Source organism: Kogia breviceps, chromosome 16 (assembly GCF_026419965.1).
Source record: "Kogia breviceps isolate mKogBre1 chromosome 16, mKogBre1 haplotype 1, whole genome shotgun sequence".
In the NCBI taxonomy this organism is placed as follows: Eukaryota; Metazoa; Chordata; class Mammalia; order Artiodactyla; family Physeteridae; genus Kogia; species Kogia breviceps.
In genome coordinates this window covers 18882267-18896360 of record NC_081325.1, presented here as the reverse complement: position 1 = coordinate 18896360, position 14094 = coordinate 18882267, and the positions used below count along the sequence as shown (strand labels likewise).

Here is a 14094-nt window from a genome sequence, read left to right as displayed (position 1 = left end):
ATTTAACTTTAACCAATAAATGTCATTAATGATGAGGGAGGAGCACTGCATAAGGTTCGAGACATAAAAGACACCTGAATCAAATACAGAGTGTAGGGCTTGTTTGATTCTGATTCAAACAGACTTTAAGACAATCAGGGAAATGTGAAGATGGGCCATTGAGATGTATTTTTAAAAAGACTTATTTGTTAGAAATACATACTGAATTATTTCAGATAAGTGTTTGCTTTAAAATACTCTAGTGTTTCAGGGCGGGGCAAGAGGGGTGGAGAATAGATTAAATAAAATAGGCAAAATACTGACAATTACTAAAACCTGGTAAGCGTCAAACATAAAGCCAGACATTAGCTGTAGTGGCGAAAACAGATTTTATTCACTAATTACTGACAGGAGTAAGAGCTGAGCTCCATCGCGATTTGTGCTGAGGTGACTGGCGTTTTAAAGGGCAACGTGGGAGTAAGGAAGGGGGTACAAGCTAGGGCGCAAGTGAAAACTTACTAAAGGTTAATCAGTGTGAATGCCCGTGAGGCCAGCTGTGTGTGCTGGCTGGCAGTCATAAAGTGGGAGGATTCTGTCCTCCCACAGAGACTGGAGGACAGAGACCCTGTCCTTCCTGATGATTACCTTTCAAAAGAATGGCTTTCAGGTTTTTGAGAAAAATATTCCTGAGTTGTAGAAGGTACATAGACATCTCAGAGAGACCCAGGAAAGATTCATAATTTTAAGACCTTCTTAGTAAATGTTCTAAAAAAGGTCAGGGGCTTGTCTTTAGGTGTTGGCTAGAAGAAACAGCCTTGAGCTTTCTCAGGGAGGCATTTTGTTGAGAGGCTGGGGTTATCCTAGAGACATGCATGTCCTTATGCTGCTAGAAGCCTTGCTAGAGTTTGGTTATCACTCAGTGCAGAGGGTTGGACAGAGTCACTATGTGCTGGGAGTTCTGGAGTTCTCACAAGTACATGAGGGTCCAGTATATCAGTCTTTATGAGAAAAGAATACTCTTAAGTGTATGTTTGAAAGTTTTTTAATAAGAAGTTATTCTTAATGTATATTCCCCTTGACCTAGTAATTCCTCTTAAAGGAATGTATCTTAAGGTAGTAATCAGAAATTTGGTCAAGGACTTATGTATGAGGATATTCATCAAAGGAGCAACACAGAGAAAAATTGGAAACAAATATTTCCAACATTAAAAGATTTGTAAATGATAGGACATTCTTTCACCTACTAGATTATCAGAAATCCGGAAGCATCAAGAGCCTCTGAAAGCAGGCGCTCTCATAAATTGCTGGAGAGGCTGACCCCATGGAGAGCAATTAGGCAACCTTAACAAAATTACTAATCCATTTATCCCAACATTCCGGTTTCTGGGATATCTTCACATGTATGAAATTATTATATACGAGGTTTTTCATTACATCATGATTTGTAATAGCGAAAGATTGAAAACAATAGAAGACTAGTTATATAAATTGTGGAATTTATGCAGAGGATTACTATACAGCTGAAAAAAGGATGGGGCACCTCATATCTGTGCATTCAGTATGGTACCAACTAGCTACGTGTGATTATTTAAATTTGAATTAATTAAAATGAAAATTTTAAATTCAGTTCTTTGGTCACAGTAGCCACATTTAAAGGTATTCAGTAGCCACATGTGGCCAGTGGCTATGCCATTGGACAGCACAGATATAGAACATTTCCATCAATGCAGAAAGTTCTGTTGGACAGTGCTGCTTTATATAGTGAGTATAAAAATTTTTCTAAAATGCCTATATTACTTTTATAATAAATAACAGATACCTAGAGATAAATTGAAAATATTAGGTAACACAAAACATGTTTTTTTTTGTGTGTGAAAGTTTAAAACCTGAGTTTGGAACACATGGAATCTTCACAGATTTTTTTTCTTTTTTTTTTTTTGGTGGTACGTGGGCCTCTCACTGCCGTGGCCTCTCCTGCCGTGGAGCACAGGCTCCGGACGCACAGGCCCAGCGGCCATGGCCCACGGGTCCAGCCGCTCCGCAGCACGTGGGATCCTCCCGGACCCGGGCACAAACCCACGCCCCCTGCATCGGCAGACGGACTCCCAACCACTGCGCCACCAGGGAAGCCCTTTTTTTCTTGAAGTCAATAACCTCTTCATTTTCTCCTGTAGTTTACCATTTTCAGATGTGTATGAGACCAGATGGGTTACATATTATGGGGACAGTTCACTTGGTACAGTTGTTGAAGGCAAAAAGAAAAAAACACAGCATAAAGGATTCTTAATGAATTATTTTTTTTACCTAGCGTTTACTGTTTTTTGCTTGAACCAAGCTTGTCTGAAGACATAACCTTCCTCAGGTCCTTATTGAACTCATGTCCTACATGAACTCTAAATTTGCTAGGTGCTATTGGTGTAGATGTAGCAAAAAGTTATCACTGTAATCGCAGCTTTCTGTACTACTCTGAAATTAGACTGTGATATAATAGGAAAGATACTTGCTTTGTCTGGGTCCCCAGCACACAGCTTCTAAAACCTTTGGAATCTCCTGAGTGGTAGGAGTGTCTTTGGAGTGCAAATGAGATGACTTGGTGAGGCGCTCCTAGTTAACTTCAGGATGGGGTTTGGACACCAGAAAGACAACCTTGGTTAGAAGCCTAAAACTTTCAGTCCTACCTCCCAAACTCCAGGGCGGGGAGAAGGGCTGCAGGTGGAGATGATCACCAGTGGCCAATGATTTAATCATTCATGCTTAAGCAGTTAAACCTCCATAAAAAACTTTAAACAACAGGGCTCCTGGAGCTTCCTGGTTGGTGGACAGTGTGAGGTGCTGGAAGGGTGGTGCATTTGGAGAGGACATGGAAACTCCATGCCCCTTCTTACCTGTCTTGCCCCATGCATCTCTTCCATTTGGCTGTACCTGAGTATCTTTTATTATAAACTGGTAGTAGTAATTAAAGTGCTTTCCTTAGTTCTGAGTCTTTCCAGCACATTATCAGAGAGAAAGGGGTTGTCAAGAGTGTGGGTGACCTGGAAACTGCATTTGGCATCTGGCATGGGGGCAGTCTTATGGGACTGAGCGCTTTAACTTGTGGAATCTGTTGCTGACTCCAGGTTGATAGTGTCAGAATTGAACTGAGTTATTGGACACCCAATTGAAGAAGTGGTGCTGGAAAAAACACCACATATTTGATGTCCAGAAGAAAAAACCCCTTCAGGTGTAACTTTATGTGGCTGCAGAACATACTAAGATGTTGATTTCAGAGTCTGGCTTATTTTAGTGTTGTCTAAGAAGAAGCTAATAGGAGTTAAATACCACCTTAGTGTGCAGTGTTTTTTTTTTTTTAAAAATGGGGATTGTGCTATACATTTGAGATACTAATAAATAATTAATTTTAAACAGATCTACAGAAAATAAGGAAATTCCCCCTCTGGAAAATAAAGTTGCAGACTTTAGAGAAAAAGAATCATCTTCAAATTTATCTTACCAAAAGCATGACTGCTCTGGTGCCTGTCTGATGAAAATGCCACTTACCTTCAAGGGAGAAAACCCTCTGCAGCTACCAATCAAATGCCACTTCCAAAGACGACATGCAAAGACAAACTCTCATTCTTCAGCACTCCACGTGAGTTATAAAACCCCTTGTGGAAGGAGTCTACGAAACATGGAGGAAGTTTTTCGTTACCTGCTTGAGACAGAGTGTAACTTTCTATTTACAGATAACTTTTCTTTCAATACCTATGTTCAGTTGACTCGGAATTACCCAAAGCAAGAAGAAATTGTTTCTGATACGGATATTAGCAATGGAGTGGAATCGGTGCCCATTTCTTTCTGTAATGAAATTGACAATAGAAAGCTTCCACAGTTTAAGTACAGAAAGACTATGTGGCCACGAGCATATTATTTAAACCGCTTTTCCAACATGTTTACTGATTCATGTGACTGTTCTGAGGGCTGCATAGACATGTGAGTAGAAAAACATGGCATTTCAAAAAAATCTTCTGAATGTAGGGGTACTTGTCAAGAAGTCCTGCTGTGTATCAGTTTGTCTATCTAAAACCAGTTCATTGAGAATCTAAAATAGAAAGATGCATCTCATTAACAATAGGAGGGCTTCCCTGGTGGCGCAGTGGTTGAGAGTCCGCCTGCCGATGCAGGGGACACGGGTTCGTGCCCCGGTCCGGGAAGATCCCACATGCCGCAGAGCAGCTGGGCCTGTGAGCCATGGCCACTGAGCCTGTGCATCCGGAGCCCGTGCTCTGCAACGGGAGAGGCCACAACAGTGAGAGGCCCACGTAAGACCAAAGAAAACCCAAAAAAAAAAAAAAAAAACAAAAAAACAATAGGAAAGAAAACTCTTTGCCAGTTATTTTAGTAATTTGGGAATTATTTCTTCCAAGGATAAGTATTCCCTTTAATCTAGTACCATACTCCTAATAGCAGCAATTACAGCTAATGCCATGGAACTGTGCCAAACACTGTGACAAGTGCTTTACATATATTTTCTTGTTTAGTTCTCACAAAACCCCATGGGGTAGGTAATATTATTTCCGTGTTACAAATGAGGGAGTTGAGAAGCCAAGTGTAAGGTCAACAAATTTAAGAACCAGGATTTGAACCCATGCTCTTAACCATTATGTTATATGTTGTATTTTACTTTTGCAAATCATTTCCTTGCTACTATTTTTAGAAAGTTAATGGTGCCTCTCCTGATGATAAAATTGACATTTCATTAAAAAAAATGAAAACATGTTCTAATATATTAAGACTTTGAAAACCATTTTTTTTCAGGGTGTATAATTTATTGGTATTTGTAGGTTTGCATATGTAGAGCGGAGTTGCATTATATGTACATTTAATTTAATGCAAATTTAGCTGTCTGTACTAGGAAAAAGAAAAAGCATGAGAGAGATAAAGGGAAATAATTTAAATTATATAGATAGTTTTCACCATCCTCTCAGAAGGAATGTGAGATGAGATATCAATCTGCTGTTACCTCAATTTGGCTCAGTTCCTTTAGGTCTGTCATAGAGGAAACCTCTCACTGTGCCAAGTTTTATTCTGTTTAAATATAAGTTGTTTGTTTCTTCAGCATTGCCTCTAAACGTAACCCATCTACATCTGGCCAAGCCCAATCTCTTTCAGTGATGGAGGAAAAAAACTAACTGTTGGACAGTGTTTACTGTACTTTATGGTCAGTTTAACGGGGTTTTTTAAAGAATAATTTTGACTGTATGTAATTTTTGCCTTAGACTGTAGAAAGTAACCCCCATGTAACATGCACCACCAGCATATATATTTTCATCTATTGGTCAGAAATTACAAGGGAAGTCACAAAATAAGCAAAAGCTGAAGCCCACTGGGATCTGGAATTGGACATGTGCACTGTCGCCAGGGATTCTAATCCTGACAGGATTGGGAATTAAACATGTCCTATGCGTGGCAGAGAGTGGGCACTGAGCTCTGTGGGGGACAGAAACAGGGACCTGCACAAGGCTGAGAAGCAGGCTAATAACTCACAGGGCCTGGAATTGTATTAATAACAACTGGGTTTAGAGCTGTGAAACCCATAGGTCAGAGCCAGAGCAATGAGGAAAGCAGCCAGTGTCGAGGAGCACCCAGGAGTAAACTCCACGAAAAGTATGATTTCAAACAGTCAAAGCACACAGAGACATTTAGGACCATGAAGGCAGCATAAGTCCCAACAAATGGCAGCATTCACACCTGAAGAATCGGAGGTAAATGTAGAGTCTGACTGAAAGAGACTTTAAAATAGGTATGTTTAAAATGTCCAAAGAGGGGCTTCCCTGGTGGCACAGTGGTTGAGAGTCCGCCTGCCGATACAGGGGATGCGGGTTCGTGCCCCGGTCCGGGAAGATCCCACGTGCCGCTGAGCAGCTGGGCCGGTGAACCATGGCCGCTGAGCCTGCACGTCTGGAGCCAGTGCTCCGCAACGGGGAGAGGCCACAACAGTGAGACGCCCGCGTGCAGCAAAAAAAAAAAAAAAAAAAATGTCCAAAGAGATAAAATACTAGCATCCATGAAACAAGAAAAGGAGATTATTTTTTTAAGTATACTCTATGTGTAAAAGAACCATTTGGAAATATGGGAAATAAAATATATGGTCATTGAAATAAAAACTAAATAGATGGACTAAATGGTAAGCATTGGTAGAGCTGGAGAAAGAATTAGTGAATCGCAAGGCAAAACTAAAGAGATTCCTTCAGAATGCAAAGAGATAAAGAGATGGGGGAAATAAATTTACGGGTTAAAAAATATGGAGGATAAGTGAAAAATTCTAACGTACATCTGAGAAGAAAAGAGCATTATTCAGAGATAATAGCTGAGAATTTTCCAGAATTGAAGAAAGAGGAGTCTTCAGAGTGAAAAAGCCTACTGTATACTAGAAATGGAAAATAAGATAACTATATCTAAATATATCATGATGCAACTTAAAAAGTATCTAGGGCAAAGAGTAAATCTCACACTATCAGATAGAAAAGAGGAAAATAGATTGACAACACACTTTTCATCAGAAAGAATAGAAGACAAAAAGGAGGCATATTAGCTTAAAATGCTGACGGAAAATAAAGGTAAAACTAGAATTCTGTACCAACCCAGATGGTCATTTGTGGGGAGGGAGGAGGGTCCTCACACAATAACACAGCAGTTGAAGACGTACATAACTGCTTTCTAGCAATACTACTTTTAAGTCTATCTAGAGCATTATTTTTCAAGCTACAGGTTTAGTCGGATGTAAAATCACTTGTAACTAGCATTTTAAAAATTAAATCATACAGAAGGTACCCATGTGCGTCACACATGATAAGGTACTTTCATGCCACTGTTATTTCTGCTTGTACGCATACACATATATAAGTATGCATGCCTCTGTAGGATCGTGAAGAAAATATATTTCTTACTGTGAGTCATAGTCAAAAATATTTGAAAGCTACTATACCCTAGAGATGCTTACACATGTGCATAAGAATAAGGATGTTGGGCTTCCCTGGTGGCGCAGTGGTTGAGAGTCCGCCTGCCGATGCAGGGGACACGGTTCGAGCCCTGGTCTGGGAGGATCCCACATGCCGCGGAGCAACTGGGCCCGTGAGCCACAACTACTGAGCCTGCGTGTCTGGAGCCTGTGCTCCGCAACAAGAGAGGCCGCGATAGTGAGAGGCCCGCGCACCGCGATGAAGAGTGGACCCCGCCTGCCACAACTAGAGAAAGCCCTCGCACAGAAACGAAGACCCAACACAGCAAAAATAAATTAATTAATTAATAAACTCCTACCCCCAATATCTTAAAAAAAAGCTTTAAAAAAAAAAAGAAAGAATAAGGATGTTGTAGCATTTTTGGTGTATTGAAAACTAGAAGCAACTTAATTGTATACCAAGCAACTTAATTGTAATCTAAATACTATGGAAAAGTTAAAAGGAAATAACTAGATTTGTATATAACACAGATGGGTCTCAAAAACATTATATTGAATGAAAAAAGTTGTAGGATAATAACTATAGTACTTTTTTAAAAAATACAATATATTGTTTGTAGATAAATATGTATGTAAAAAGTATAAAGGATGCCTCACCAAACCTCTTGAGAGTTTAGTTTTGTCTGTAATGCTTTTTTTTTTAAGGAAGATCATATATACAGTATATATGTTTTAAATTACGGTTGGCCCTTGAACAATGCAGGGGTTAGAGCTGCTGACCCTCCATGCCGTAGAAAATATATAACACAGTTGGCCCTCCATATAAGTGGTTCCACATCTGTAGTTCCATATCCGAGCATTCAACCAACCATGAATCGTGTAGTACTATGGTATTTACTCTGGAAAAAAATCCATGTATAAGTTGACCCATGCAGTTCAAACTCATATTGTTCAAGGGTCAACTAAAAGGACTAGACAAAATGATGACAGCTAATACTATATGGTCAAAATATGAGTGTTTATTGTATTATTGTTTGTGTTTTTCTGTACCTTTTAAACTTTTCAAACAAAGTCATACTAAAAAAAGCAACAGTAGATTTCTACATCTGTAAGTAGAATCCAAATTAGTGAACTTATTGCTTGTTTTTTTCTGTTGCAAACAGTAGTTACCACTCTGACATGTATTGTGTATATACGGAAAAATGCAGAAGCAAATCATAGAGGAAAAGACCTTAAAGTCACTTACAATTCAACATAGGAGACAGGATTCAGAGATTTTAACCAGCTTACCAGTGGTTACATACCTAGTTTATAGCTGAGATAACCAGGTTCCTTACTCCCTATCGAGTTATAAGTCCCTGTTATGTTAGATAGTTATCTAAATAGTTAGAGGGAAAATATTTTTATGGTTGCGTGTTTACTGCTTAGCATTGTTCTGAAAAAAGATTGTAGTAGCCAGATACCCAGCATCAGTCTCCCCAATTTATTTTCATGTCATTGGAGGGAGAGATAATACAAGACATATGCAAAACTATATATGCCCTTTTGAGTTTGACACATATAAGTTTATCCATTGTAAGAGAGCAGACATAGGAGAATTTTTACAAAGAAGGTTTTGCAGAATAGGAAATGAAAGGAATTCGTTTTGAAAAGTTAGAGAAAACTCATAAAGTTAAGTATTTATTTCATGAGCAAATAGAAGTACAGGGCAGTTTATAATTATTTATAAACTTTTGGTAGATGTTGTCTTTCAAAGAGGTCTTTTTTACTTAGAGAAGAAGTCTAACAGTCCATGAACCAAACAACTATTCTAAATAGAATTACATCCTTTACACTTTTGTCAAGACAGTCTCTTAACTTGGTGCTTTTTTATTCTGACTTCTCCATCCATTGCCTTTTAGAACAAAATGTGCATGTCTTCAACTGACAGCAAGGAATGCCAAGACTTGCCTCTTGTCAAGTAGTAAAATAACCACTGGATATAAATATAAAAGACTACAGAGACAGATACCTACTGGGTAAGATACCTTGAGTATCCATTGCAGGGTGTTTATATCTCTGAAGAAGGGTACTTTATCATTGTGGCCTGTAGTCTTTATAAATGTTGTTAAATCTTAATTTCTTGTACCAAAAATCTAAATTAAGGAATTAAAAAAACAAACCTGTATATTGTTCTTGGAAATGGAAGTCAGAGAGCACACATGTAACATGCAGACTGTATCTTATGCTCATCTGCTTTGAGTCTGACTCTTTCCCTGCTAGGGTTAGCTTACTTTGGGTAGACGTTTCCCCATTAAGATATATACTGTGCAAAACTTGTCTGAGAATTGGGAATTTTCAGTTTCTCGTGGTTGTTATTAATAAAAATAAACAGAAAATTTTCTTCCTAGACTTTCCCTTCCTAGACATTTCCTTCGTAGACATTGCTAGACATTTTTAAAGAGCTAACCTTTACTATGTGCCAGGCATTATCTCAAGCACTTTGTAGATACCAACTCATTTAATCTTCACGAAACAACCCCACGAAGTAGGTAGTATCATATAATCCCCATTTAAAAAATGGAAAATTGAAGTACAGAGAGGCTAAATTCAAGGTCACACAGCTAGTAAATGCTGGAGCTATGATGGGAACCAGGCAGTCTAGCTCTAGGAGCCTTCACACTTAGTCTGTCTCCCTTGGTAATTATTAGTGAGGTAGCAATATAAAGTGCTTTTGCTTTTAATTTAAGATGTCTGATTGATTTTTCTCTTGTATATTTTATTGACAGCATTTATGAATGCAGCCTGTTGTGCAAATGTAATCGACGAATGTGTCAAAACCGAGTTGTCCAACATGGACCTCAAGTGAGGCTACAAGTATTCAAAACTGAGAAGAAGGGATGGGGAGTACGCTGCCTAGATGACATTGACAGAGGGACGTTTGTGTGCATTTATTCAGGTAAAGCAAAGGTTTACTTTCACATTACTCTATAGTAAGATCTACATCTCTGAATCTCCATTTTACTAGTCGGGGCCACTGAGATCTTTTATAGCAAGGACAAGAGCAACAATATATAGGAGGAGCATCAGAGGAAGACAAGTGACTGGGAAATTGAGCACTGAAGGGATGAAATGCCTTAGGACGAGGTATCAGGTGTTCCAGAAAAGAAAGGCTAAGGGATAAAACATAGGTTATTGTGTGAGGCACATTTTTTGGTCTCTGTGGCTGCAGATGCTTTGGGGTAAGGTAAGAAAGCTTCCTATTTAAATAGGAAATCTAAATGACTGATTTGCTAAGGTAAAGATTATTAATCAAAGACTGTGTTACTCAGTGTCTTGAGCTATTAGAATTTAATAGGTTAACGTTGTAATAAATACCTTCAGGTGATGATTCAGGCAAAGCAGTTCACTCCATTTCAGGGACTCGAGAGAGTTGCCCATGTTCTGAGCGAAACTTTCCAACCAGTGTGTTACAGTTGTGCAATTACTGATTCTTTCAGGCCATATCCCACAGGCCAGACACGTTGGTCTCTAGTTGTCTCTTCCTTTTACCCCAGAGTGTCAGGCAAAAATCCTCACTTTCTGTGCATACCATGAAATGAGAAAGGTTGGAGAAACACCACTCTCAAGGCAATCTAAAGGAAATGTGCTAGGCAGCAGGGACTAGAGCAGCCCTCCTCATCCGAGTGTCCAGGTTCACTTCAGTGAGGGCAAGAATGATCAGAGCTCAGAATAGTCACACCTGGATCCCTGCCACATTCCACTTACAGACACACATACTACACAACTTGCCTAGACAATTCGTCTCTCATATTTCTCAAAATAACTCTTTGATGAAAGTCAGCTGCCCATAAAATGCCAAATCATATCCAGAAAGTATCATTCATTGGCTTTATCTGCATTGCTAGAAAATGCACCTAAGTTATCTCTCTGATCTAGTTGCTAATTTTGACTTGTTAACTATAATTTTGAGTTCCTTGAAAGAAAATGCATAAGCTTCAGATGAAGATTTTAATTACGCTAGGGCTTAATATGAGAATAGGCACATATTGCCACAGATTTAAATAGGTCACTTTATAAAAAGAGTAAAGGTTTTAAATGATAAATCATTTATAACTGGACACAAAAGCTGAAATTTTAAGACTAGAGTTCACCTCTCTGATTTTCTAGAATGCTTTCTGATCTGTATTTTTGTTTTATATTATTGTAGCTAAATCTCTTCTCTTTCATGTTATACCACAACAGACAAATACTTCTTTTAGATGCCCTATATTTTTTCATGTACTGGAAGGTGTGAAATCTCTTCTTGGTCTTTTATATATTATTTCTTACAATAGCTTTCTAGGATGAGTTAGTGTTTGTTTGCATTCCAAAAATAAGGTATACCTTACAGGGTTCTTTAGTAATGGAGCAGAAGAGATCCCCTTTTGTTGCTAGTAATTGTGTTATTTTTTGTTGTGTTAAGCTATTTTACTTTTTTCTTTTAGGAAGATTACTAAGCAGATGTAACACTGAGGAACCTGATGCTGTTGATGAAAATGGAAAAGAAGAGAATATTATGAAAAATATGTTTTCAAAAAAGAGGAAAATAGAAGTCACAGATTGTGAGGTTGAAGTTATCCCATTAGAATTGGAGACATATCCTAGAAGTGCTGTGACTGAGGAGTGTCCACCTAAGCTCCATAATAATCCCAAAGAGCCTATTATGTGAGTGAGATCTTATGAACCCAATCAAGATTGATCTATACTGTGTACTATTGATCAAGAGTAGTTCTTTCTCTTTCCTCTTTCTTTCTTACTTTCCACCTCCACTCCTATATATCATATATCTCCTGTATGTCAACTTGCTTTACAGTTGTAAGTTTAACACTGTGAGAAATCTAGGGCACTTAGATTTAAAAATCTAGCCAACATACTTTATTTCCTCAGTTTCCATTTGTGGAGTTTTACCTTTAAAAACTTTGACTTTGACTTAATCAGGTTCTTTATGGATGTCATAACTTTTGCAGTTCTTTTTATTTTCTATCACCATTTTATTTGCAAAGCTTTTCTTTAGGTTTTCTTCAGTTTTTTAATATACTTCAAAAATGATTGACTTTAAAATATGATTATACCTTTTTCTTCTAGTGAGGGGTAGGCATAGATGTTATAACTTAGATTAATTTCTAATGGATATTTATGTAACAGTGAAGCTATCTATATTTCAGGGCACAATAAAGAGCATTTTTAGTGATATACAGAATAACTTTTTTTTTCCTTTTCAGAGAAATGAAATGTAACAATATTTCAAGAATTCAGTATCATTCAGTCATTAGAAGTCCTAAAACCAAGATGGCCAGTATTCAACACAATGGGAAAAAGATGGTAAAAACTGCAAAATGTAGATGGTGCCCTTCTGAGAACATTAACTGTTACTTAGTTCAAATTGTTTGTGTTACTTAATAATGTGTATGATTTCTTTTATTATTTTGTAATGTGGTTCTGTTAAAGTGTTAGGACTATGTTTATTTACTTAGTATCCTCCATGGTGGTTGGCATGTTCCCAACTTAGATATATAAGGAGAATGTTAGTCATGATCTGACAGTGTATTCTACTGAGACTGAGAGTATCCAGTCTCAGAATTTGTAGAAGCTAAAGTGTTCAAGAGTTGATAGTATTACATAATAAGAAAAAAAGGATGTAGTAATTTAAGTTAAGGAGAGATGACTGTGAAATGTAGGAGAAAGAAGAGAAGCAGCCTAACGAAAGAATCATCAAGAAAGCAACATTTTACATGATAGCCTCTGAAGGTACACTTTTCAGTCTGTACTGAGAATAGTCAGAGACTGTAACTTTGAAACAGAATGATGCAGGAAAAAGAACAGGCAGACATAATGGTAGTTCACGGTAAGGCTTGTTGATGAAAAATGAAAACTCTGCCCTAGGTGGTGTGCAAATATTTGCCCTCTGCCCAGTAACATACAGTAAGGAACCTCCTCAGTACCACATGATTATGAAAAGATTGAGCTGGGGGATCACATAGACTTGGGTTTGCCCTCCAGCACTGCAGCTTACTAGCTGCTTGACATCTCTCTGTCTACTTTTCTTTATCTGTAGAATGAGAATAATAGTATCTGTCTCAGAATTAAGAGGATTAAATGAAGTAAACATCAGAAACTTTGTGTAGCACAGTGCTTGACACCCAACTAACTGCTCCACACATGTTGACCATTGAAGTACATAAATAATAATAATAATGGTCAACATGTGTGGAGCACTTAGTTGAGTATCAAGCATTGTGCTCAGCATATACCCCTTTTTGAAAGTTATCATTACCATTTAAAGTGACCGCAGTGTCTGCAACTCATGGAGATAGGCAATTCCTTTAACCTTTTCTTTGAAGTAACTAGCCAGAGAGTGTTTTTAATCTTTTCACATCTTATAGTTGAAGCCAAATTTATAACCTGGCATCAGAATTGAGGGATACAGACAGGTGTATTTGAATTTTATTTTGAACTTATAATGCCTAAAGAGTGTCTTGACAGTCCTTATAATTTTCATAGCTGTTGCGCACTGAAGTGCCTAGGAGTAAAGTACAGCCATAAGGGCTCCATCACTTCAGAAAGGCTTTCAAAACTAATCTAGTAGCTGTAGCGTATGAAGATTGACACTTGATGAAAGAGGCCTTACTGCTAAATTAAATTTTTTTTTCCTGACCTAAGAAGTAAAGACATCTTCCTTGTTTTCTTTTAAGGGATTTACTTGCTCAGAGTCTGTCACCTCAGAAGATAATGGTGGATTGAAACCAACTCAAGTACATCTGAACTCTAAAGCCAAGGAAATGAGAGGTAGGCTTTGTTTCAATCTGATTGCCTTCCTCTTCTGCCTTTTTGTCTCTCTTGCTCAGTACTTGTGGCTCATTTTCTCAGACTCCATAACAAAAATGTGGCATTCATCACAAGAGTTTCTACTGGTTTAGATCAGAGGTTGGCAAACTATAATTGGTGGGCCACATCCAGCCCACTCCCTGTTTATGTATAGCCTATGAGCTAAGATAATTTTTACCTTTTAAATAATAACTGAGAAAAAATGGGAAGATAAATAATACTTTGTGGCACTTGAAAATTATAGGAAATTATAATTTCAGTGTTCCTAAATAAAGTTGTATTGGAACAGAGCCACACTCTTTCATTTACATGTTGTCTCTGTCTACTTTCAC

General features: G+C 37.9%; 1 protein-coding gene across 19 annotated transcripts in view; it reads left to right on the top strand.

The window, feature by feature from the left end:
• The window catches only part of SETDB2 (SET domain bifurcated histone lysine methyltransferase 2), an 85070-nt gene that overhangs the window by 26231 nt on the left and 44745 nt on the right, over window positions 1-14094 (top strand). For 18 of the 19 annotated variants that reach the window (XR_010837139.1, XR_010837140.1, XR_010837142.1 and 15 more), the window contains 6 exons: window positions 3385-3948; window positions 8818-8934; window positions 9685-9854; window positions 11383-11602; window positions 12160-12259; window positions 13630-13723. Coding sequence is in view for 9 of the 19 variants with exons in the window: in XM_067016317.1 (XP_066872418.1) it covers window positions 3385-3948; window positions 8818-8934; window positions 9685-9854; window positions 11383-11602; window positions 12160-12259; window positions 13630-13723 (1265 nt within the window). In the remaining 10 variants the exon portion in view is untranslated. The remainder of the gene's footprint in view (window positions 1-3384; window positions 3949-8817; window positions 8935-9684; window positions 9855-11382; window positions 11603-12159; window positions 12260-13629; window positions 13724-14094) is intronic. The other variant, XM_067016316.1, reaches the window with a different exon arrangement.